The sequence below is a fragment of the Prionailurus viverrinus genome, chromosome B1, assembly GCF_022837055.1.
Source record: "Prionailurus viverrinus isolate Anna chromosome B1, UM_Priviv_1.0, whole genome shotgun sequence".
In the NCBI taxonomy this organism is placed as follows: domain Eukaryota; kingdom Metazoa; phylum Chordata; class Mammalia; order Carnivora; family Felidae; genus Prionailurus; species Prionailurus viverrinus.
The window spans coordinates 148,419,384-148,446,971 of record NC_062564.1 but is presented as its reverse complement, the minus strand read 5'-3'; the positions used below and the strand labels follow the sequence as shown (position 1 = coordinate 148,446,971).

Sequence of the window (27,588 nt, the reverse complement as noted above, 5' to 3'; positions counted from 1 at the left end):
GTGACCTAAATTTGATTTAGAGACTTTCATCATTTCTTCACTTATTTTTAATCATGTGGCTTGGCTTTTAACTGGGGACCTGACATCAAAACTCCTGCAGATAATTCAGGTCTTGACTGCCTATTTCCAATGGATGTGTTTAAGTGGCACTAGGCTGTATCATTTTCCTTGGCTAAATTTCAGATTTGGAGACACAGCTAGAGAAATTTAATTTTATTATTCAACAGTCCACACAGTTTGTATAAATTATAACCAACACAGGCTGAAATTTCTCTTCTTATGGTTAGAAACATTTTAGTTTTCTTAAAAAGCTTGAAATATAACAACAATGTCAGCAAATACTTTATCATTTACTACCACCAAAATATTTTACTTTCCAAGTTTTACTTGGTTGAAAATTCTCAAAGCCATAGAAAATTTTTTGTTTTCTTGGGCAGTTGTGTCACTTTTCTCCTGTTATTGCCATCCAACCCCCCCCCCCCCCCAACAGTTGTGATTATTATTCTAAATAATGAATGCCTTAATAAAAAGGACAGAAAACAAGCAGGTCATTCTTTAGTGTTATATGAAGATACTCAGTTGCAGTGAAGTCAAAATTGACAGTGTACATTTTTAATTTTTAATGTTTTTTTATCTTTTGAATGTGCTTATTTCACCTTAGCAACGATAGGCATGATGGCCCTGGTGACCCTTGTCACAGGTAGTTCGAAGATCTGAAATGCTGGTGTTACCAATGATGGTTGATTTTTTTTTTTTTTAAAGACTCTTGTTCTTATGGTCTGACTTCTTTTATGCTTGATCTTTCTGTTATGGGACTTGTGCTGATTTTCTTGGCTGTTTTGCCAGACAGGGACCATCTTTGGTTTAACATCATACCCTGATGTAAGCAGAAAAGTGTTCATACATTGTTTTGGATGTGGGTTTTGACTTCACTGCTGTAAAGTAAAACAAACTATTCTGTTGTATTATAGTTGATTCCATGTGTTTAGTAACACAAGGAATGAAAAGAAGTAATGGCTGTAGTGTGGCCCCCTAAGGCTTCTGTTGATTTAGGATTTGCTCTGAGAAATATTGGAGATCTTAAGAGGTTTTTTTGCCCCTTTTCCTCTGAGGACTAATCATCTTTTCTTTTATGTCACTCCTTTCGACTTTCTCTCCCCATCTTTTCCCTCTTTTGAAGAAAAGAGAAATAATAGACCCAGGCTGGGAAGAAGGAGATGAGAAGTAGTGAAGGAAAGAAAACAAACATTTTATTGTATCTCCATTATTAGCTCTTTATATATTGTCTTTCTTAGTCCAATTATTCTGTGAAATAGCAATTGATTTTACAGAAGAGAGAGTTAGCATGTAGAGGATTTGGTGACTGGTGGACCTGAGATTTCACTCCGATATACTTCACTCCAAGACATGCTGTTTGCACTGAGCCACCTGGAAAAGATGTTGGAAATCAGCTAGTTCAGCTTCCCATCTTATATCTAAACAAATACATTGTGTATATGTTACTGTTTATAAAAAAGTTATATCAGAGACTATACTAAACATTTTTCATGTGTTGTCTAATATGCATCCTAACTGTATAAGGCATAGAGAGATTAAGTAACTTGCTTAAAGTCATTGATTGAGTAAATGGCACAGTCTAGATGTCACTTTGAGATTTTTTTGATTCCAGAGTCCATTGTTATCCTCTACCATCTGGATGTTTCTCTTCTACGTGAGGAAACTAAATTTTTTTTTTATTATGAAATCTATTGTAAAATTGGTTTCCATACAACACCCAGTGCTCATCCCAACAGGTGCCCTCAATACCCATCACCCACCCACCCCTCCCTCCCACCCCCCATAAACCCTCAGTTTGTTCTCAGTTTTTAGGAGTCTCTTATGTTTTGGGTCCCTCCCTCTCTAACCATTTTTTTTTTCTTCCCCTCCCCCATGGTCTTCTGTTAAGTTTCTCAGGATCCACATAGGAGTGAAAACATATGGAATCTGTCCTTCCCGAGGAAACTAAATTTGACAAACTTTAAGTGACATTCTCAAGATCATCAGTTCTCTGATGACAGAACAAAGTCTAGACTCTAGATTTCCTCACTGCTGGTTCTTTGCTCCTTCTGTTGTTCCACAGTGGGTGGTATGTGCTCAGAAATGGAGTGAAGTAAAAGCCTAACCACAACGGAGCTGTAACATTGTGCCACCTGGTTCTTCCACACCTCAGAGCTCAGCCACACGTGTCCTCATGGACTGAATGAGAAATAATAGAGGCAGGGAGAAACTGGGGGTAGAAGTGTCTTTATGAGTTATATCTATTAAAAATATACACACCCACACGTTCTTTTCTTTCTTTATATTACTGAATCCTGAATATAACAAATCAGAAAAGGGTTTCTGATAGTTCACCTTATAAATAGCTTTAAATTCTTGTTAGTTAAACTGAAGTTATTCATTGCATGAGATTATTTTTTTTACATTTCTGTATTGTCAAGACTAACAAATCAAAATGTGGTGAAAATAGTTCTTTTCTCAGAAACGCTGCAAGGATCTCTAAGTTTAAGCAAGTTTCCAGTGTAGTGTGTATAATAAATCACCTGTCTCTGTTTCAAAATTGTCAGCAACAGAATGGAAACTGTAGCACTTACCAAAGGATCAAGTACTGAAATAAAAATAATCTGCCTTTTAACAGTCACATGGTTTCCATAAATCAAAGCCATCTTCTGGGAGAAATTCCTTGTTATCTTTACTGAATGAGCAACAGTGGCTGTTGACCTTTGATAAGTGGAACCTAGGGTATGATTTGGGTATTTCTTCTTCAATTCCTTTAGCGTTTCCTGCACACCTACAGAGCACATGGAGGGATAGGGCAGAGCCTGATGAGAGGAAGAAAAATAAGATGGCCCCTGGAGACCCTGTGCTTTGCCCTCAGAGAGATTGATAGTGATGGCAAATCAAGTAGAGAATTCCCAATCTTGCATTTCTTCTTTCTTGCTTCCTGTTCTGTCTCACGCCCAGGTGGTGCTATATTTTGATACTGCAGTAGTAATGAGAAATATGTCCTTCTCTGTGCTTGGTAAAGAATGACACAGTATAACTACGCCTGTCATATTCACGCAGAGGGTGGCTTGTCTTGCCACATGGGGAGCATTCCGTTCCTACCCTTTCATGTTACACACACTAAAGTCAGTCATGAAAAAGAAAGATAAATGATAAAGACGTTTAAAAAAAACCCCAATGTCAATGCACAGGAGGTGGAAAACTGCACTTCCAAGAAAACCCCAGCTGAAGCCAGCATACTTTGTATCCTTGCTATGGGTGAAGTCGTGGTTGGGCAGGTACCCACACTCCAAAGACCTGTCGTGCCACATTGAACATGGTGGACTTGTTCATATCACTTAACTCTCCTGAATCTCAATACCTTCACATGTAAGAGATCAAAACTATGTGTTGGGCACAAGGGACTGTCTTGTCTGCATAAATGCAGCCTGGTTCTGCCAGCCTTGTGTGTTATTCTTCATTCTGTCTGAAAAAGAAGGAGGTGGATACTCTGATTATGTGTGGAGTGGTTACAAAATATTGAGATGACGTTCTTCAGTCATGCAGTAGAGCTCACGGCCATGGAAATAGGGTTCCCTTTCCTCCTCCCCTCCCTGCCCCGCCCGGATTTCAACCTAGATTTCTTAGAAGTTGTTCCTAGTTGTGTCAGAATATAGATACTCTCTGTGTGAGAAGCTAGTCTTATTTGTCAACCCTTGTTTTTTTGCCCTGTCCCCACCCCAGCCCCATTAATGCATGGTGCTGTTTTAAAGCATTTTTAACTGTTTTCTGAATTGAATGGTACCCTTCAAAGAGGAGGATGTGCTATTGCCAGTGCCATTTTAAGCATAACATTGGTGGCTCTGATGCAGTGTAAAAAATATTTTGGGTAATCATTATAATAGGGGTCTCTTAGGAAGGCTTTTGAGTGGGTATAGCACTTGATGTATTTAAGTTCTAGAAGTTGATTTTTTTTTTTACTTCTGTCATTCAAACTTTTATTACTTAAAAAAAAACATTTTTTTACTTGAGTGTAGTTTACATACTATTTTACGTTACTTTTGGCTGTCAAAAGAACATAGTGATTCAACTTCTCTGTGTGTTACGCTGTGCTCACCATGAGTTACCTACCATCTGTCACCATACAATGCTATTACAATGTCATTGACTATATTTCCTATGCTGTGCCTTTTATTCCCGTGATTTATTCGTTCCATGCCCGTAACTTGATTAAAAAAAAAATTCTGTGTGATCATTTTGTTATATGATGGGTGAATGAAAGTTGCTGGAGAACTTTTGGGGCAGTAGAAAGAGGTGCCTTAGGCTCACAGGCAGATAAGTTAACTTTTTATTGGTGGGGTGCAGGGAATCACTGAGGGGTATCACAGATTATCCAGAAATCTACTCTGCTCCAAACAGAGGGCGGTTTAGATTAAGAGATGGCTTGCTTTATGTAAAAGCATAAATCATGCTTCTATGAACAGGTAATTTGTTACTCAGTTGAAGGGAGAGATCTTCCTGGCACCATTTTGTTTTAGTATGATTTAGTATGTTTTAGTATGATCATAGACCCTATGATTAAAGGGTCTCTTGTCACCTTTTTATATTTAAAAAGGTCACCCCTTGATATAATACTATTTCAAGTTTAGATCCTCTTGCAAATAAACATGTGCTTTTCTAACTAAAATTTGAACTGTGAAAAATAGAGGAAATGGGCTAGTTTGCCATCATCTGAGGCCTTGGTCCCAAATGACATGATTAAGAAAGTTAGGGTAATCTTTTAAGTCAGTGATACTTGATGGTTCATGTTTCTTTGTTCTTGTTAGCCTAAAGGAAAACAATGGGTTGGGTTTCCAGAGTTATAAGTACAGGAAAGTGTGGCCACAAAGATTTAGTTATTCATGTTCCTACACATGTATTTCCTCTAAAATAAGTTAAAGTTCTTCTATCAGTTTATATTATATACAAAATATATAATGTGTGTATTATATCTCTATATATGTATATATATATATAAATTTTTTTTAATTTTGGAATTGGTATGTTAGAGATTGTAGGATGTTAGAGATTTTGCAGGATTGCAAAATAACTTTTTGTGTCTTCTTTGCTCCCCTCTCAAATCTTTCCTTTAGAAAAAATAGCCTTTGTGTTTAAAATGTAACTACTTGTAAGTACCTGCTATACGCAGGGTGAAATCAGGCTGAAGCAAACACTGAAATCATTTCTACCCACTTGGTGGGATTACATAATGTGATTTTCCATACAGAAGCTTCAATTAATATTTTTAGAATGGATCAGAGTCACCTTTTGCCTTCTGTAGTCAACCACCAGTCATTATAGTTACTGTAGTTTTTTGGAACAAGTCAGCCCTTCCAGTAGGGAGGAATGACTAAATCATATGTGAAATAGATGGTGATATTCATACTGGTAAGAATCTCAATTCTTTGTGTCCATTTTCTGTGTTTGGTATGGCCTTTGTAGTAGCATATTCATGTGCTTAATTTCCCCAGTGGCATCACACCTGGGAGGAAGAAAGGTGTGTTTCTCCTAACAGCTCTCTTCTCTTTCTATCAGGGCGTGTTGGAGAGCTTCCTGGGCACAGCTGTCTCTGGGGCCATCTTTTGCCTGTTTGCCGGTCAACCACTCACGATTTTGAGCAGCACAGGACCTGTCCTTGTCTTTGAGAGGCTTCTATTCAATTTCAGCAAGTATGTGTATACATGTCTAATTATAAATTAGGATTAATTCTAGAACACAGTCTAGATATAGCACAGAATAGTAATTAGATAGGTCAGAATATGGGAATTTTGAGATTTGGAGGTTGAAAGGCCCTTGGAGATTGGGTAGTCCAACACTCACTTTACATTTGATTCAGCTGAGGGCCCATGTGTTGTACTGCCTACTTGCCCTCATCATTATTCTCTATCCTTCTAGTCCTGCTTTGTGCCACAGGGGCTGACCCAAACACTAAGTCTCCTTTGCCCTCTGGCTTATTGTTGGGTTAGACTAGTGCACGAGTAGGACAGGAAAGGAGGGAGAGAGGTCAGGGTGTGGGTCCACCTCCCTGTACCTCACAGTCCCTGCTTTAACACTGCAGTCTGGCAGTGGCTTGTCCCCTGAGTAGAGCCTCTGTACAGTGGCTCCACTGGCGTGGCTCTACCCTCACTAGGCTCTGGTGACTCTCTTCCTTCCTTGGCCTTTTGAAGCCAGGAGGTAAAAATGGCTCCCTGATGTTTCCAGTTCCTGAGTACTTTGCCATTCTCTGTTACTCACACATCTGTAAATAGCCCATTTATTAAGTTTTCCTCACAAACCCATTTGAGAATGCCATCTATTTCCTGTCATGATCCTGGCCGACAAGAAATGAAATGTCTTGTTCAAGGTCCCATGGCTCATTAATGAGAGACTAGTTGTTCCAGTGATCCACTGCTCCTGACCCTGATTCCAGTGTTCTTAACTAAAGATTCATTTCAAGAGCCAGCTTAGTAATAGCATTTGCTGAGTGTTGATCACATACCAAATATGATCCGAAGTACGTTACATGTACTTCCTCATTTCATTCCTGTAGCAGTGCAATGAGGTAGGGACCATACCCTGTTTTATTATTTTTATTTTTATTTTTAAATGTTTATTTATTTTTGAAAAAGGGGGGGGGGGAGAGAATCCCAAGGAAGCCCCACACTCAGTGCGGAGCCCGATGTGGGCCTTGATCTCAGGACTGTGAGATCATGACCTGAGCTGAAATCAAGAGTCTGATGCTTAACCAAATGAGCCACCCAGGCACCCCCACCCCCACCCCCATACCCTGTTTTATAGATGAGAAAACAGGCAGGGAGAGGGTAAGTGCATTGCCATAGGCCCCATTACCAGTTGTTGGTAGGACTGGGATTTGAATTCTGCTTTCTGACTCTGGATACTATGCCTTTTATGAAATTACTATACACTCCTAATGGACATAACAATTGTGATATCGTATTTTCTTTTAGAATTTGATGGATCATTTTAAGAAGGAGAAAATCAAATTAAGCGAATTATCCAAGTGGCCACATTAGCACACAAATAAATTCAAAATCAAATTGGGTATTCTGGCCTCTTTCTAGTGAACTCGATACCTCTCAGAGAGAATTGCCTTTCCCAGCAGACCTCAATCCTTAGGCAGATTGCAGAATTTCATATTGACTTGCTGGTACTCCTTGAATTTCCATATTCTTATATTGTTATAAATTTTTAAGATTTTGTTGTTGGAAGTTTTGTTACCTACATGATACCTCATGGACTCAAGGGCTGATAGAATAGCCTTTGAAACTGTATGTTACCATCAAAAGCTATCACAAGATAGAGAAGGCGGTGAGAATTTAAAACGAGTGTTTTGAAAACTGGGCTGAGAACATCAGCAAGATCTTATGAGAATTTAAAGCAATAATGTGAGTTTTCTGTAGCTCATCACTACAAATCCCTCCTCCATCATAATTCTCAGAAGGACACTGGAAAGAATTTCTATTCGTGTGAGTTTATAGAAAGTCAAACCATTTTTATATGTTTAAGAAAACATTGTGTGAGACAAGAAAGCTTTTGTGGAAAGATGGAACAAGCATGTACTATAAACAGGAACAAACATGTGCAACCTTTGCAGAAAGATTTATTGGATGCAATGTGATCAGAGCCTTAATATACAGAAAATGTTTGCATCCCAGTTTACTTTAGATAATTGTAGGATAGAGATTATTTCCTTTCACTAAGCAAGTTCCTTTCTCACTTTCCCTTCTGTTTCATCATAATTGGTAATGTAAACATAGTTCCAAGTGATTTGAAAACAGTTGTAAAGCAACAAGAAACATTTGAGAAACTGTGCTTTAAATTCATCACTGAGTAGCATGTGGTGCTTTAAGGCAAACCATGTCCTTTTGTTCATAATGCTGTGTCATTTGCTTCTGTATTGTAACAACAGTGCTAATATTTTGTTTAGATATAGAATATTTGTGTAGATCACTATTTCTCAAAGTGTATTTCCTCAATGATTAGTCCCCTTTAGATGTTTCATAGAAAAAAAAGCTTCTGTGATCCCCATAAATCTGGCAAATGCTGTATATTTGCTTCCTCTTAGTAATTCATTTTACATTTCAGCTTACTAAGGGATCTGAGAAGTCCTTTAGTAGAGAAACTGCTTTAGTCTGTCTTGCCCAGATTTCCCCCCAAAATATTTTACCGGGTTTTTTTTGAAAAGTAGGTAAATCTTTGTTTTGTAGCTTCAGTGGACTCAAGCGTGACTCCACATAATCCACAGATTTCCCTCTGACGTGGAATACAGGTTTTAATGTTTGGCCTATAAACTGGAGAATCATTAAGGAATATGAAAGATGTTCTGTCACCTTTTAAAATTAGTAACAGAATGACAGCTTACAACTTTCCAAATGACAATTGTAGTTTTTTTCCCCCTAATTCTACAGTCTTCTTTGCACTGTTTTTACACATTGTAAACCAGTAACAGAGAATTAGATACCTTTTCTTTTTCTCACGCAAAGAATCTGAAAGTTTTTTTTTCTTAATGTTTACTTTTGAGAGAGAGAGGGAGAAAGATAACGTGAGTGGGGAAGGGCAAAGAGAGAGGGAGACACAGTGTGAAGCAGGCTCCAGGCTCTGCTGTCAGCTGTCAGCACAGAGCCTCATGTGGGGCTTGAACCCACACAATCCATGAAATCATGTCCTGATCCAAAGTTGGATGCTTAACCGACTGAGCCACCCAGGTGCCCCTGGAAGTTTTAACACTGTGTCTAAGCCATGTAGAAACCTCTAATTAAAGTTGGATTTTAGCCTGTATAATTGCATTTAGTCATTCAATAATTTTTTTCCTTCTATTCTTTGAATAATTTATTTAGAGGCCTTCAAATGATTGTTTTCTTCTATTATGTTGGATTTATTCATGTAGTTTAGGGAGTTTACATTTGTCAGTGACTTGAACATTAATTTCTGTAGCATGCCTCTAATGAGTTCTTCTGTTTGTCTGTACCTTGGTTTTATGCTACTCAGAAACTGTAAGTCAAAATATCTAGGAACACTGTGATATCATAAGGATATAAACCCATTTTCTCATTTGAATTCACCATAGTTTCTTTTGTCTCTACTATCATTTACTGTTACTTTTTATAACTTAATTGCTATTTAAACTTGGCACTAAAGGGACTGATAGTCTTATTGGATGTAATATTGCCACTTTGTTGTAGTCATTACTGTTGATCAACTTGTTTTAAAAAGTTTCTCATCTCTTATTCCTCTTTCTTCTTGCTGCTGTAAACATATCACTTTTATAATGAAGTGCCATCGGTTTTAGTGATTTTATTTGGGTTATTCTTATAGAGCTACTCTGGGAATATTTAAGTATTTTAGAGCAGCTATTTTGGTATATTGTTTAGATCCTAAGATTTAAGTTTATATAGGCATTTTTTCCCTTTGTACTCAAACTGAGTGTTCCTAACCATTAGCTGGTTATTGGATTTGTTTCTCATCCTGTCCTATAAACATCAATTCTCTAAACAACCATTAGCATTCTTAGGACAAATCAAGATTGCCCTGTCATCTTGTTAGGGAAACAAAACTAAGTAATTGTTTAAAACTTTTTATTTTAAGAAAAAAGTTTGTTGGCTCAGAAGTAATAAAACTGTTTCTTAGCCCTGACTCCGAGAATTGATTCATTGTGTGATAATGTAAATTATCTCAGGTTCCTAGAATTTAGCTTTTTCTGTAGTCTACTTATCTCACAGAGACAAGCATATGATTAAGCAGTGGGATTGTAGATCTAAAGAGAACTATAAGGGAATGCAAAAGATGTCCTCAGGAAGATTCCAGGATTGGGGCGCCTGGGTAGCTCAGTCGGTTGAGCCACTGACTTCAGCTCAGGTTATGATCTCACGGTTTGCGGGTTCAATCCCCACGTCAGGCTCTGTGCTGACAGCTCAGAGCCTGGAGCCTACTTCGAATTCTGTGTCTCTCTCTCTTTCTGCCCTCCCTTGGTTGCACTCTGTTTCTCTCAAAAATAAACATGAAAAAAAAATTGAAACAAAGAGAAAGATTCCAGGAAATCCATAGGAGATAACTTTCTGCCCAAGTGTTAATAATCTCCTGCTTTGGTAATATATTCCAATTTAGGTGATTTGGTGAAAAGAAGGAAAAAAAGGACAGTGATTTTAAGGTCCACCCTAAATACAACTCAGGGGAATGATGGTGAAATTTTTAAAGGACCAGTCCAAGAATGCAGAGGTTTGGTTTCTGATCCAGCTCTGCCATTAAAACCTGGCATTGGATAAATGACTTAACTTCCATTGGCCTTGGAGTTCTCATCTATAAAATGAGACATATTTGACTAACTGGTATCTATATTAAGATTCTCCAGAGAAACGAGACCAATATAATAAAGAGATTTATTATAAGGAATTGACTCACATGATTATAGAGACTAGCAAGTCTGAAATCTGTAGGTTGGGCCAACAGGCTGGAGACCCAGGAGAGCTGATGTTCCAGTTCACATTCAAAGGCTGTCTGCTGTAGAAACAGAAAAGGTCATGTTTCATATCAAGTCCAAAGACAATCTTCTGGAGAATTTTTTCTTGCCTGGGGTTGGCAGGTATTTTGCTGTGTTCAGTTGAAGGATTTGATTAGATGAATTTCACCCACGTTATGGAAAGCAGTCTGCTTTACTCAAAGCCTACCAATTTAAATGTTAATTTCATCAAACTCATCCTTATAGAGATACCAAGAATAACATTTGGCCAAATATCTGGGTACCACATGATCCAGCCAAGTTGATGCATAAAATTAACCATCACAGTATCTAAGGAACTTTTAATTCTAATATTCCATAAAATTTTCACTCAGGATCTCCTGGCTCTCTGTGAGAATACTTAGGTCATAGCAGTAACTGTCTCAAGTCCAAAGCCATAGGCATGCCTTAATTCATCTAGCAAGTTCACATTGGAAACATTTAATATGCCAACAATTGTGTTAGTTAGAGAATTTGAATTTTATTCTATGAACAGTGTGAAGCCATCAAAAGGTTTTGAAAGGGGATAGGGAGGATCTGATTTACATTTAAAAAGATCATTTTGGCTATAATGTGGAAAATGGCTTTGAGCAGGGCAAACATGGATATCAGTAAGGACGTAAAATCAAGCAAAGACTTCCTGGTGGCCCAAACTGGAATGGTCGTGGTGAAGGTGTTGATACCATACCTTCAGGAATATATTAAAATACATCACTATAAAATATACTTGTTTAAAATCAAAGCTGTAGAGCATCAAGTATGCATGATCCTTGATTTATTTCTTTTTCTCATAGAAGAAATATGATGACTACTGTTTGCTTTTTCATCATAAATGATGAGAAAAAGGGGCTGCTGGGTGGTTCAGTCGGCTGAGCATCTGGCTTTGGCCCGGGTTATGAACTCATAGTTTGTGAGTTCAAGTCCTACATCAGGCTCTGTGCTGACAGCTCAGCGCCTGGAGCCTGCTTCAGATTCTGTGTCTCCCTCTCTCTCTCTCTGTCCCTCCCCTGCTGTGCTCTCTCTCTCTCTCTCTCTCTCTCTCTCTCTCTCAAAAGCAAATAAGTAAACATTAAAAAAAATTTAAATGATAAGAAAAATACTATAATCTTCACATAATTTTAAAAGAATCAATATGAAATGGTAAAATGTCAACACTTGGCCCATATTTTCCTAAATATGAGCTAATTTACTTAAAAGGAATGGAAAGGGCTTTGGAAAACAATGGCCTCCTTTGATGGAGGCAGCCTAATCTAAGACTGTGGGACAGGAACAGACCAAAAACAAGGTGGTCACAAGATGCTTCACATACCACTTAAGCAGAAGGATACCATGTCTATGGACAAGCTTCACAAGAAGGATACCATGTCTGTGGTTGCATCTGGCTATGACACAGCAAGAGAGCCTTTCTTGATCTGAGTACAGTGTAATTATCCTATTTGTCCTTAAATACCTGGAGTTTTTCCTACAACCCCTGGCCAGAATTAGTTATTCCTCTGTGACACTCTGTGGGAACCTTTAGATATCACTTAGTATTTTCTGGTGTGATTATGTTTATCAGTTTGTCTCCCTCAGTAGATTGCGATGATGTGGGAACAGAGAATATATTTATCTTAGTGCCTTCATTAACCAGCGAAGCTCACAAACATTTATTGAGTGCATACTGGGTACCAATGTGACGCTTTCAAATTGTTTATTTTCTAAACTCCATGAAGGCAGAGTTTGAATGAGAAAATTGAGTTATTTACCTGCAAATGGTATGACTGCTTTTGATGTGCCATTCTTAAACTTTCAGGATTATTTCTTTAATAATATCACGAGACCAAATCTTTAGACTTGGTATTTTCTGGATAAAATCAAGAATGAGATTTATATTTAGTGGCTAAAAGTGATCCTGTATTTTTTACAATCATTCTGCCGTCATTGCGTAGTTTTATATTACTCTTTGTATTCCATGGAGGAGTCTAAAATACCTTTCTCTCTTCTTTCCAGGGATCATAATTTTGACTATCTGGAGTTTCGCCTTTGGATTGGCTTGTGGTCAGCCTTCTTGTGTCTCATTTTGGTAGCCACAGATGCCAGCTTCTTGGTTCAGTACTTCACTCGCTTCACAGAAGAGGGCTTCTCTTCTCTGATTAGCTTCATCTTTATCTACGATGCTTTCAAGAAGATGATCAAGCTAGCTGACTACTACCCCATCAACTCCAACTTCAAAGTGGGCTACAATACTCACTTTTCCTGTGCCTGTGTGCCTCCTGACCCAGGTGAGGACACCATGCTTCATGTTGGTGCTTACCCTGTGTTTGGAGGAAGGTGTAGGCTCCATGCATGCAAGCTTTCAGCATGGCATCATGATCATCAGTAAAAGGTTTTATTTTATTTTCTCTGAGAAACCATCCTGCCAGATTTGAAGTTTTATTACCTAAGGTATCTTAGCCACGAGATTCAATCAGGAAGGGAAACCAGGAGCTCTGAAATGAACTCAACTTTGAAATTAGCTCAAACTGCAGTATTTGCAAGGAAATTTAGTGTACATTATTCTTCATCTTATCTGATAGTTGAGGAAACCAGATACAAATATTAACATATAAGGGCCAGACAAACCCAGTCCTCTGAACTTCTGTCCCATATTTTTCTGTTTTCTTATTGCTCTAGGAATCTCTTCCTGAAGTAAACTCTAAATAGATTATTTTGAGCTTATAGAAGAAACAAGATACTATTGACTTTATAGAATTTGAAGCATGAAATTGAAAAAGAAGTTCAGATTGTAGTCTCTTAGCGGTAAAGAGGAGCCTTATAGTTCATCTGTGCTAGACCATGTAAGTAAGAAAGGAAAAGAAGAGATAAGAGAAAGAAAAGAAGGAATGTTATGCTCTCAGGGAAGATTTATATTCTAGAATTAGGAAAGATATAAAAGTAAAAAGTAAGTTCTGGGTAAGGAATATGATTCTATACACCCTAGCACTCTAGTATACCTCTAGCCAAACCTGGGTCAGCACCAGGACTTTTTCCCAAAAGGTGCTCAACTTGGTCTTTGGATTTTTTTTAGGGTAATTCATCATTTTATGATATGGAAGGCATTTGGAAGAAAGGATTCACTTTGGGGAAAGTTGTTTTATATCTGTAGACGTTTGTGTCAGATAATTAAATGGTAATAGTGTTAGTTATCCCAGGTCATGCAATTAGCTACAAGTTATTGTCCCTTAAAATAAAAACTGATACACATTCCATGAAGGTCTTATAGCACCAGGAGTACAATAGCGTATGGGGGACTGTGTAAACCTGAGCAGAGATGTAGGTAGGGCACATTCATGCAATATGCACCTTTACGTATAGATTCTGCAGGAAAACCTCTTCATGTTTACAGTAAGACAGACGTGGGTGTATCGTAGACTAGAATGCAGACAAAATGATTATGAGTTTAAAAACAGAACAAAGAATTTTAATGCTGATGGCAAGCTGTGTTAGATTGCCCTCAGATATTTTGGTGCTGTATTTGCAATCTTCTCTGCCACTTGGGTGGAGAAGCCTTAGAAGACCTGTATGCATCTTGAGTGACGAGTGACAAGAGAACGGTATCTCCCTAAAGTTGGGTTGGTCAGTAACACTGATGAAAAGATAGGTCATTGTTGGGCTTTGCACTCACAGATTCTTTTGTCTTATTTAAGGACAATCAACACACATTGACAGAAAGCGCATGCTTAAAAGCAGGAGTGCTGATTCATAAGGGCACTTGAACCCAATGTGTATAGCAGCACTTTCAACAATAGCCAAACTATGGAAAGAGCCTAAATGTCCATCAACTGATGAATGGATAAAGAAATTATGGTTTATATACACAATGGAATACTATGTGGCAATGAGAAAGAATGAAATATGGCCTTTTGTGGCAATGTGATTGGAACTGGAGAGGATTATGCTAAGTGAAATAAGTCATATAGAGAAAGACAGATACCCTATGTTTTCACTCTTATGTGGATCCTGAGAAACTTAACAGAAGACCATGGGGTAGGGGAAGAAAAAAAAAGAGGTTAGAGAGGGAGGGAGCCAAAGCATAAGAGACTCTTAAAAACTGAGAACAAACTGAGGGTTGATGGGGAGTGGGAAGGAGGGGAGGGTGGGTGATGGGTATTGAGGAGGGTACCTTTTGAGATGAGCACTGGGTGTTGTATGGAAACCAGTTTGACAATAAATTTCATATTAAAAAAAAAGCAAAGCGGAGACAGGTATGAAGTGAAAATGTAGACAACATGAATGACATATAATCACAAAAGCTTTTTATTATTAAAGTGTGTACTGATGACAAATATTTCATAACTTAAAAACTGCTTAGAGAAGAGTAGGCACTCAATACATGATAGATACTATTATTAGGATCAATTAAATATGCTTGAAACACAGATGTTACCATTACACAATCATATAGAACTTTTCCTAAATAAGATGAGAGTAACCATCCATTGTGTACTTTCAGGGGAAGTCCAGACTATGCGCATTCAAACTGTTGGCTCACAGACATACTTAATTGTGGGATTTTGAACTTTCCGTTTCATTTATTTCTATCTTTATGTATTTATATGTCACTATTTCTTTATGAAAAAAGTGTGTAATCTGACTTCATAGACAAGTCTAAGTAGTCATACAGTAAATTTTTTAAAGGAAAAAAAATACTCCTCACTTTTTTGAGGTTTGAAGTATTCATAAAGCCAGATGAGGGCTTTGTCAGCACACCTGTCACATAGAAGGTCTACTTACCTGAGGCTAATGGAAACTGGGGCTCGTTGTTTTAATTGGATGCTGGCAGAGATCATAATATAGAGCCAAGGAAGACATATTTGAACGTTTTAATTGTCAAAAATACATGAAGATTTTATGTGTAACTTTTCTTCCTAGAAGGACCATTGTTTTCTAGAAAATGTCATTGTGAAGCTTGAAACCTGCATAGTAAGTAGTCACTGAAGTGGAGATAGATGGCTTTTCCTTTGACCTGTTTTCCCCAGCTTGTATTGGAAGTCTGTCTTACAGAGTGAGGAGTTGTCTTGGAAGGACTCTGGCAATCTCTACTACCTCCAAGTGGGACCAGTAGTGAAGTGTAGCAGGGCTTTGAAGTCAGAAAATCTAGTATTTAAGCCCCGCTTGGCTAATGCTCTATGTGCGAGTTCAGGCAAGTTCCTTTTCCCCGGGTGCCTCGCCTTACCTTCCTCATTGGTACAAAGGGGTTAATAACTGCACCTACCTTATAGAATTGTTATATTGTGTGGAAAAACTGAGGTATTTTCTAGTACAGACAAAGTACTTAGGATGGTTTCTGGTATGTAATGACTAATTGCTAACTGACACTGTTACTGTGGTTATTATGTATTAAAATTTAAGGTTAGTAAGTACGAATGATGGAAAAACAAACCAGTCTTCATCATGCCCCCTTCTGAGCAAACACTATTGGGCAGTTGGCTTATTTTATGACAAGACTGTTGGTCGCACCCCATATTTTTAGAGTTGTCCAGGTGAAAGGCACTCATGAAGAATATGAACATGAATGGGAGGGATTTCCTTAAACTATGGAAATAAAATGTCTGTGGTTGGGAAAAAAGGCAAGTGGATATCTCCACTTTCATGATAAACCCTTAAGATTAGTGATTGTGTGTTTCTCTCCTCAAGATCTTAATACTTTTTGAAAGAAAACTATATACCACCATCAATTTAGTACTTCATGATAGCAAGTTGAAAAATGATAGTTATAGAATAATACAGTTGCATGTACAGCTAGAGTAAGTATTCTAAAAACAACAAAAGCCTGGCCTTTCATCGCAACATGCACTCCTAGTAAAAGAATTTAGTCAATGAGTCAATAATATTTAAACTGGCGGATTACTTGTTTTTCAACACTGGGACGTGTGTAACAGTGAACCAGCAACTACACAGATGGAGACATAGGCCTGCAAACTGAGAAGTGATTGTACAGGAAAGGAAATAGGGGTCACTTAATCACTATGAAAACTTGATTCACAGCTACAATAAGACTGTGAGTTTTTTGTGCTTTGTGAAGACAACTCTTCCTCCTCTTTTCCTTCCTTGTCTGTCCTGTTCTCACTTGCTTCCATAAATCTTCATCACTTCCTGAGTTTTCTTTTCTTCATGCATCTTTCTTTCCCTTCCTTTCATCCCATCTATTGCTCAGGGACCAAAGTCATACTGAAGAACTAAGGAAGCCCAGTTGCAAGCACTAAAAGGAAAATTAGCCGTGTGGTTTGACAAAGCAGTCAGGGTCAATACATGGTTTTTGTGCTAAAATTTCTCTTTCTTAGAAATAGAGTCGCTATTAATTGATGGAGAGGTAATAGAGGTTATATCCCCACTGTGCCTTGATGTTTACATAGCAGAGATGTATAAGAAAGATGACTCAGTTCAGAAGCCAACAGTGCAAACTAAAAAATGTCCAATTAAAGGACAGTCCACAATATTACATTTCATCACCAACATCCCAATTGGGGAAACTGTTAGCGTGATAAAGTGTGAACAATATGTGCTTTGGAGTAAAGGAAAGTGACCATGATTTAGGTCTAACCAACAGTGTGACCATGGACTAGGCTAATTACCTAATTTCTTTGTTTTTCTTAACCTGTGAGCTGGGTTAATAATTGTACCTACTCTTAGAAGTTACCATATGGATTAAATGAAATAGTATATGTAACGTTTGCCACCTAATAGACAGTGAGTAAAAATTTGTTCTTATTCTTATTTCTCCTTTTTCCACAAAAGATGCCCCAGCCAGTTTAATCTTTTAGTTGTATTCTTTTAAAGGGGTTCAAACATTTAATTTTCCCTGAAATTTTCCTAATGGAATATACTAACTAGGTTCTTACTAGAAGCCTCCCCCCCCCCAACCGCAAGTTAACAACTAATGTGCTGTTGTAGAGAAATATGAAACGTTGGAGCCATATTTAAAGAAAAAAGTGTTAAGGAGTTCAGTACGTAGTAGTTAGATCATTTAATATTATTCCATTGCATCTCAAGTCTACAAAAGTGTTATACACTATGTATAATGTGGAAGAAAGCTAGAAAGTCCTTTCCCCTTCCCTGAGGGGAAATGTTTATTTCTTTTAAGTTGGTCTGATTCACTCAAAAACAAATGACAGAATTTTGTAAATAAGGAATAAGATATGATCTTTCTTCTTTCTTTTCCCCCTCTCCTCTCCCTCCTTCTCTTGCCCTTTTATTCCTTTCCTTTCTACTATCAACAAAAATTTATAGAGGGTCTTTTTCATTGCTTTTTAAGAATTGTGCTACTTCAGTGAACTAGACTACACACACACACATACACACACACTCCCCACATACACCTATACACTACACCACACACAACCCTATATACCACAATGCACACACCTGTACACCATACCACACACACCTACATACTACACACATACACACTATACCACACACACCCCACACACACACACACACACACACACACACACACCTATACATCATACCACATGCATCTATACACCACACACTTGCACTTACATATACACCTCTACACAACACTGCACACACACACAACACTGCACACCACCATACCACACACACATCTATACACCATACACATACACACATCACACACACCTGTACATCACACCACACACACACACACACCCCACATATACGCTGTGCACACACATACACACAAATATACTCACATTGCTTTTTATAAAATGTTGTTTTAAAATGTGTTGTTTAAATGTAGAAAATAGTGTTAATTACTTTTTGACTGAATGAGGCCAGATTTTCATTTGACCTACACTTTAGAAATACATTTCCACTTAAGTACCTGTGTTCATTTGCCTGATGTGTCAAGGTTGCAATGAGTGTGCACTCAAGGGCATATTAATATTTTAGAAAGGGTCAAAATAAATTTTCTAACCAGGTGTGGTTTTATACCTGGGGGGGAAAGAAGCCTTGCTAAAAATGATAAACAAATTAGAGAAGAAAGAAAAACTGCCTCAAGGGAGTAGATTCTATACTTTATTGTTAACAGAAGGGATATATTTTATTGATTCATTGTTGACTGTTCCAGGGAGAACATGCTTAATAATGGATGAATGATTAAGAGGGATACTTTCTCAAGTACTGAGACGTCATGGTGTATAGTATCTCTAAGTAAAAGATGGCTTTTTCCCTGAGTGAAACTCTAAGACCAAGTGATTGAAAGTAGCCATGGCTTCCATTTCCTTTTTTTTTTTTTTTTTTTTTTTTTGAATTATTTATTTATTTTGAGAGAGACAGAGACAGGGCAAGAGGGGGAGGGACAGAGAGAGAGGGAGAGAGAGAATCCCAAGCAGGGTCTACACTGTCAGTGCAGACCCTGATGCAGGGCTTGAACTCACAAAACTGTGAGATCATGACCTGAGCTGAAACCAAGAGTCAGATGCTTAGCCAACTGAGCCAGGTACCCCTGGCTTCCATTTCTACACCTTTGTTTTATTCACAGCATGAGGAGGCCTCCAAATGATCTAAAATGGTCGTCACTAGAGTAGAATTTCATTATCATTCCTTTCTATATTATTTTTCTATTATCTTAATAAATGCTATGCACCAAGATGTTACAACCGTTAAAAGGAACTGCTCGATTGTGTCTCCTGTGGTCCCATATTATAGTCGATATGCGTTTTGTAATTAGAAAGCCCATTAAAAGAAAATTAGGAAATAAAAGATAATCCTAATTTATCTTCCATGACCTGCATCATATTCTATGCAATTTTATTTTTATTATGTATCATTCCCTCTTTGGATTATAAAGTAGGTTTAAATCATAGACTAATGGTTAAACAGGAAGTACTAGGCCTTCTGGTATAGAATGATTCAGGCTTTGCATTTGCAAGGATACTTTACCAGCACAGCTGATGTTTTATCATTTATGGTACTATGATCTTTTGAGAAAACCATAGAAATTTGAAGCATCCATCATTTTAGCTTCCTTTTACTCTCCTAGCCTAGTATTTTAGCAGTTTCTGTGAAACACTTGCAGGACTCAAGAGGGGAAACAATGAATTTGGATAATCACCAGATCTGTATAATTCGCTAGCTGTGGGTTCCAAGAAACACACATTTGGAAACATAGCCTGTAGTAATGTGTATACACATCTGAAATGTAGTGATGAGTGGGTATGGAATAGAAATTTTTTTGTGTGTGAAAATAGTGACTAAATATGTCCCACTTAATAGTAGCTCAGCCTTTTAACTTCCAACGTGGTATCATAGGTGAAAGTGTGAAAAAGTGTCCACAGATTGGAGTGTGTCATAACTTGAACTTGTCTAGTTACAGTGAAAACCTAAAGCATGAGGCTTGGCAAAAATACTTAGGAAAATGAAGAGTATAATAACAAAACGTGAAGAAAACTTTCTATTTGTTTTAAGGCTCAAGGCTGGGGTGGTGGCAGGTAATTTCTCTAAGAGCCATTTCTCCCAAAGTTTTCCTCATTCACCTTGTCATCCTTCCAAAATCCATTTTTGCCCTTTTATTGATATAGACATTTAAAGCATAAATATTTGATTTTATTAAGAGGTGTTCATGTGCTGAAATTACCCAGGATCCTTAAAGAAGCCTGACATGACCATGCAGGCAAGAAGCTTATTCAGTTTTATTCTATATCTGTTTTCTAGTTACTCAGTTTCCTCAAGATGTTGCTTGAGTAGAATGAATAAAACATTAAAATTTCATTATTATAGAGAATACTCTTACATTTTTTCTTGCTGAGAGCAAGCTAACCAGTTCTACATTAATCCTAAGAAGCTATGTTGAGGGTGTAGATTCAGATTTGGCTACTATTTATTAAGCACCATCCAAGTGCCATACATTTTACTAAGGATTTTAATAAACTGTATTTCAATATCTGTTATTATAGTATATATGTATTCAGTCATCACAAACCTTGTGAGGTAGCAGACTTTTTTCCAGGGGTGAAATTTTGCTTTCTTCAGGTCATAAAGCTGATAGTCTCCTTAGTAACCATCTGTTTCAGCTTTACCTGCTATTGTGCTAACAGTTTTTCCTACATTGTCTTATTTAATCTGCACGGTAACCTTATAAGATAAATGGTTTCAAATCCACCTCCACAAATGAGGGGCCTGTGGTCAAGAGAGTGAGGTGACTTCTTAAGATTATGCGGTGAGGTGGTTTGGGGACAGTTTGTTCCAGAATGTGGTGGAGCCAGAGTTCTAGGCCAGTTTTCTTAGCATTCTTTTCTCTTGTGATGTGGTGGTGCATGAAGGCAGGCAGATCTTTTGAGCCTTGGTGGTTATTTCTTACTCATAGTTTACTGTGTAGCCTTTGTATGTATTCCTGATGTAAAGCAGAGGAGTCATAGGGTAGTTCCTGGGGCGAGGTACTGGAGGATAAAGAAGGACAACCTTGCAGGTGCAATTGAAATTTCTTATGCAGGAGGTATACTAACACTGACATGTGGATGTCACCTTTTTTTCCTGCTTGTATCCTGTAGCCTGATCTTTCCGTAGACCTCTCATTAAACATACAGGGGGAAAAAAAAAGCCAGCTTAAGATGGAACACTCACAGGCACATTTTTAAATGTCTATTACTAATGATGTTCATTTCCCCTGTTCCAGAGGATCAGCTAGAATTTGATACACAGGAAGAAGGATCAAGAAGTGAAAATCCAAGGAACATAAAACGACCAACCTGTGAAAACTCCCTGAAACCAAGTGTGGGACACAGACTGTCCCAGTGACAATTGGCTAATTCTAACTTAGCCAGATTCCTAGGCAAAGAGTTTCTTTGCTGCATAAGCCATGGTGCTGAGCAAATAGTGAAGACAGACAAAGTGCAGTGTGTTTATGATTTTCTATTTGACCTTTTCAGAATCCTGATTAAGGATATTAAGAATTCTATATGCATAGATCATTCTGCACTTGGTTGCCAAAATACTTGTATTGTATGTATCTTGATCCAAATGGTGAACAGTGGCTCTCACAGAAGCCAGTTGAAATTGATCATTCTCTCCTCTGTGAGCTTAAAGAAATTTACTTTTAGTCTTATGTATGGACTCTCCTATATTCTGTTAACATGTATTTTTGGAAATGCTTGTTTACACATTTATTTTGAAGTCCTTTTCTTGAAGCAGCTACCTACTAAAATAAGTTGGAAAGGTGTATACTTTTTATTGTCCTTTTGATAGTAGTCTCTGGGACTTTGAGAGGCATGCTTTAATAGCTTGTCTCAGAGGAAAACTGAAAAGATAAAAGGAATTTAGTTGAGCAGAATCGATGTGTATCTAGAACTTGAAAGTAGTCCCTAGAAGTTCAGATTGGAATCCTGGTTTAGTTCACTGGTGGTCTTTATTATGTCATTCATCTCACAAAAAAGGAGGATATCTTGGATATCTTTCTCCCTGACTCTTACTCCTTGTTTTTATGTGGAAAAGTCTGTTGTACAAAGACCTTCACTCTCTTATGACAGGAAGCTCATAAAATTGCATCAAAGAATCTTGCTCAGGAAGAAGAGTTTCCCAGACACCATCTAAATAGTGCCTGTGATTTCACATAGACTGCTTTTTTCTGAACACTCAGACCAGTCAGACATTTCGGAGTGTGTGGGGGCGGGGGGGGGGGGGCGGTTGAAATTCACATCATCTAACATTGGAGAGTATTATCCCACCTTGAATTCTGTTACCACAAAAATCAAATGCTGGCTAGGAAAAGAAAGAATGCTGAACAAGATTTTGGTATCAGTTCTACTTCTGGTTGACTCTTCTACAGTCCTGGGCAAGAAACCTGGCATATCTTGTTTCAGAGTCCCATTCAACATAAAGCAGGTATAAAAGTATAGCTTGTTTTTAAATGAGCAAATGGAATAATGTAAGAAAATGTACTGTAGGCTTTTTAGAACAAAATAATGCTAAAAATCTAGGTTTTGTTAACAAAAATGTGCTAACATCTTCTTCCTTTTGGGAATGAACTCATGTTTGGTTTTATCGTTTGGGCCAAGCATCCTTTAGCCTATTTTGATTCTTTCCGTGACCTGTGCTGAAACAGAATAAGAAAACAGGTTGCGTGTGTGTTTTACAAGGAAATAGGGGTGACCTAGCAGTAGATTAAAAGTTTAACAATTCTAGAACCTTCAAAGATCAGAATGGATTCCAACATTGACGAAGACTAGGGCTCTAGCTAAATATTTTCTCCCTTTTATTTGTTTTCATTATTTCATTTCTTTTGCCTTTATCTGCCCTCATTCATTTGGAGTCATTAAGTGTTCCCTATTCTAGCCTCATTTATTGACATTAAAAGATATTTTCATTTTATTGAGGTAGAGTTGACAAAAGTATAATGTATTTAAAGTGTACAAATGATGATTTCATATATGTATACATTATGAAAGGATTCCCACCAAAGTTAATTAATACATCCATCACCTCTCATTTTTATTTTATTTTATTATTTTATTTTACTTCATTTTATTTTATTATTATACTTTATTTTATTATTTTATTTTATTTAGATCCTCAGACCTTATTCTTCTTATAACTAGAAGTTTGTATCCTTTTACTGACCTCTTTCTATTTCCCCATCCACCACCCCCTCCAGCCCCCAGCCCCTGGCAACCACCATTTTACTCTCTCTCTTTCTATGAGTTGTATTTACCTTTTATTTTTTATTTTTTTTAGCTTCTACCTATAACTGACACCATACAGTATTTGTCTTTGGCTGGCTTATTTCACTTAGCATAATGTCTTCCAGGTTCATCCATATTTTTGCAAATGGCAGGATTTCCTTTTTTTTTTTTTTTAAGGTTGAATAATAAATAAATATTTTTGAGTTCCTGTTAGTGCTGGACTGGGCAGATTCTGGGAAAAAGCAGTGAACAAGACATGCCCTTTCTGTTATGGATCTTATATTCTAAATTTCAACAATCAAATAAATCTGTTTGTTTCTCGTTAAGAGCTTATGTTGGTAGGAACTCAAATACGGCAAACTAAAAGGATAGTCTAGGGGCTTGGGGGCAGGAGGGAGCAGGCAAGAGGGGACCAAATAATAGCAATTTGGATGTTAAATGTGATGCTCAAAGACAAAAACCTAAATGTCATTTTACAATATCTCCATAAATTAGGGATATTCTCTCAGTAACGATCTATTTTATAATACATAAAACTTCAGGGGCACCTGGATGCTCAGTCAGTTAAGTATCCGACTCTTGATTTTGGCTCAGGCCATGATCTCGCAGTTCTTAGGGTTGAGCCCCGCAACACGCTCTGCACTGGGCACGGAGCCTGTTTGAGATTGTCTCTCTCTCTCTCTCTCTCTCTCTCTCTCTCTCTCTCTGCCCCTCCCTACTCTCTCTCAAAATAAATAAACAAACATTTTAAACAAAAACCAAAACAAAACAATCAGAGCTCCTGGATAGCTCAGTCAGTTAAGCATCAGACGCTTGGTTTCAGCTCAGGTCGTGATCTCATGGTTCCTGAGTTCAAGCCCTGTGTCAGGCTCCTTACTGGGACCCTGCTTGGGATTCTCTCTCTCTGTCCCTCCCCCACTCACACTCTTTCTCTCAAAATAAATAAGTAAACTTTAAAAAAACAAAACAAAAAACTCATGTAATAGGAAAAAGCCTTATTTGATAAAAAGTTTTAATTATAGAACACCTTAAATAATATGTTTTAATTTTAGGTTCAAAAATTTTAAAATAATGAAGTATTTCCAGGAGGAGGGTTGGTTTAATAAATAAGTCACATTCCTCAAAAAGCAACCTCTTAATAAATTTACAAATCATGGCAAATTTTGTGATAATAATTTTTAAAATTAGATTAGACATTTATTACCATTATATTTATATAGTTTATTATGTGTTTGAAAGACTTTTTGTTTTCCCACATATTGCAAAGATATACTCTCTCATATGCAGTCCAGATTTTCAAAAATCCCAAATTAGTTAATTCTTAACCAGTGAAAATCTACTTGTGAGATTTGACTGTACATGAAGCCCGTGATCAACTTACTCACTTACTAACATCCATTTTTCCACCAGACAAAATACAGTGAATGCTTTTTTAATAATGGAGAAGTTTTCTTTTTCTTTTTTTTTTTTTTTTAAACCTGAAACAAATTGTAATACCATTTCCTTAAATGTTTGCCATTGTTTCTTTTCAGATTAAAGTACAACAGATGTGTCTGAATCTTTGCTAATTTTATCTAGGTGAAAGGTGAATACGATTATAATAAAAAAAAAATTCATTGTGCTTTATGGTGGTGTTGAAGACATTTTTCGTGCCTGGCCCAGCTTTTTTAGATTTTGAGTTATGAATTTAGGTCATTTTTATGGTAAAAGATTGTCTTTTTCTTACAGTTAATATCTCAATATCTAATGACACTACACCGGCTCCAGAGGATTGGCCAACTGTTTCTTCTACTGACATGGTAAGTGACTTAATATTTCAAACCACTTGTGTATTGTATAATCTAATTATAATATTCATAACATGATGTCTCCTACCCTTTAGCAACCTGAACATGAACACAACTTCAATAATCAGTGATAGCGGGACAGAAAAAAACACTTTCCTTGCTGTAGTCAGCCTTTTTTTCCTTCTCTTCTCTTCTCTTCTCCTCACTGTAGTGAATATTTACTCCTACAGCATGCTTTTTAAACCTTCTTAGGAATTTAACTACTATATCCATTCATTGTCACCTTGAAATATTTTCACAAGGAAAAGTGAGAGAAGTCAAAAAAGAGAGCGTGGTATCCTCTGTGTTTTAGTATGATTAAAAGTTCTTCTGACTACCAAATGGTGTTGTATTCTCCTCACTAAGGGTGATTGTAGCAGGACATTTCCCCTGTCACTTAGAAAGGACTGTGCCTCTGTCACATGATATCCTTTCCCATGGCTTGTAACCAAGGATCTTTAAAAGACTAGAACTAAGCTTTAAAAATGAGCTGTTTTGCATGGAAGGTCACACACTGGAAGGAGACTTTGTTTTGAAGAAAAAGGGAAAAGTGCTATTTCAGACTTCTAATTGTGTTCCTTCTACGCTGGATATGGAATCTTACCAAAGAATATCAATCTCTCAGTTATAAAGACAGAAACCATAATACCTTGTATTGATAGAGTGCCCATCTCTCAGGAGACCAAAACAGTTCTGCAGATATTATGTAATGAGTGCCCACAACACCCTTTCAAAGATGATGTTTTGTATCTTTCCTGGGCAACTCTCACTTGACCCTGTTTCTCTCTTGTTTTCATATTCTGTGGCTCTCTTGACTTTTTTCCTTACTGTTAAAGCTCTCTCTGATTTCCTCCAAACTTTGCCTCTTTATTTGGGTTTGATTATAAATTGTGTGTGTGTGTGTGTGTGTGTGTGTGTGTGTGTGTGTGTGTGTGAGAGAGAGAGAGAGAGAGAGAGAGAGAGAGAGAGAGAGGGAGGGCGGGGAGAGAGAGAGAGATGTATATATGTTTTAAAAGCCACATGCAGAAAAGAGATCAATTGTCAGTCTTTGAGCCAGCCATCCTATTGCCTAAAATAATTTGATTAAAATACAGAGAAAAACAGTTCCTTCTAGACTTTAAATAATTTTAATTAAAGTCTAATTAAAAATTTAAAATATATATAATTAATTAAAACCATAAGTTAATTTGCAATAAAAATTAATGAAACACTTCCACTGACTTAAAAAGAGATTATTTCCAACTTAATTCTTTTTGTAACTAATCAAGGAAAGCTTTAGAATTAATGAATTTTTAAGCACTGTCTTTGGGCAAAATTCTGGAGTGGCTCTAGTAATTGATATGTAATTATAATAAGATGTCACTATAAGATTTATGGAAAACAAATGGAAGTTGTTGTTGACTTCTGGTATGACTATGATAGAGGATATAAAGGCACAATAGTGATTACAATTGAGCTACCATTTATAGGGCATCTAGTAGAGAGACCAGGTGTCTTATACGTATTATAACCATTAACACAAACTACCAGGTGTAATTATGTTCATTTTATAGATGAGAGAAACTGCAGCTTTAGAAGGTAAATCACCTTTCATGGTCTAGGTCACATAGCCATAAATTATTAAAATAAAGATTTCAACTGAAATCTGAGTGGTTTTAAGACCTGTGATATTTCTAGTATGCCACGATACTTCAGTGTTTGCAAGTAGAAATGTTTACCCTTTCAGTTCTTACGAATGCTGTATGCTCCAGGGCAATAGTCCCCTTAGTTGCACACCTTAATTAAAATGTTAGGTTGCTATGTTCTTCTCTAGAGAAGAAATTAGGAAAAAATGTGTGTATATGTGTGTATGTATATAATCATGAAGGACAACTTTTATTCTGTCCTTCATTTTTCCTTTTCTATCCATATCAGTGCTTTTAGGTATACTTTGCATAGATACACGCACACATAAACACATACACGCAATTTGTATTTATATGAGATCAGAAACGAATATTAAAGAGGTAATATGATTTATTATCACCAGCAATAACTACCACTTGTTGAGCACCTACTAGGGGCCAGGCTCTTCATATGACCTGTCTAGAATCCTCACAATAACTTTTAAGTCACTTATGTTACCTGTATTTTATGGATGAAACAGAACCTTAGAAAGGTTAACTGTGCCTATCGTCAGTATACGTAAAATCAGGATTTGAACTCTGGGCTTTCAAATTCCAGAATCTGCCTATTCCCATTACTTGAGGAATCAGAATAGTGTCTCATGTAGAAGGACTTACAGGTGGTGAGTTCTCCTGTCATACTGCCCCTTTTCAAATTCAGGGCTCCACTATTGAATAGGTTGTGGTAACTTCTCATTTTCCCATTTGTAAAATGGTGTTGATCATAGTACTTTATCTCAAAGATGCTATAAAAGCCAAGGGAGTAAATAGGCAGGACTTAGCTTAGTGGCTGCTACATACTCATCTCTCCATTCAAGTTAGATATTGTTATTATTCTATTTAGGTATTACAATCATTCCACTAGGCCATGTTGCTGCCGTAACTCAGGTTGGTGGAGAAAAGAAGTTGGATGCCACTGC

The 27,588-nt window shown here is 37.2% G+C and overlaps 1 protein-coding gene and 1 long non-coding RNA gene across 3 annotated transcripts in view; one reads left to right on the top strand and one right to left on the bottom strand.

Moving 5' to 3' along the window:
* SLC4A4 (solute carrier family 4 member 4) overlaps window positions 1–27,588 on the top strand; it is a 302,161-nt gene that overhangs the window by 209,390 nt on the left and 65,183 nt on the right. For both annotated transcript variants that reach the window (XM_047857278.1, XM_047857277.1), the window contains exons 12-14: window positions 5,596–5,729; window positions 12,545–12,816; window positions 24,907–24,977. In XM_047857278.1, the coding sequence (XP_047713234.1) occupies window positions 5,596–5,729; window positions 12,545–12,816; window positions 24,907–24,977 (477 nt within the window). The remainder of the gene's footprint in view (window positions 1–5,595; window positions 5,730–12,544; window positions 12,817–24,906; window positions 24,978–27,588) is intronic.
* LOC125164511 (uncharacterized) lies at window positions 1,234–20,719 on the bottom strand. Its single transcript, XR_007151797.1, has 3 exons — window positions 20,484–20,719; window positions 10,459–10,557; window positions 1,234–1,428 (listed from the first exon to the last, which is right to left on the bottom strand). It is a non-coding gene; the product is annotated as an uncharacterized LOC125164511 (long non-coding RNA).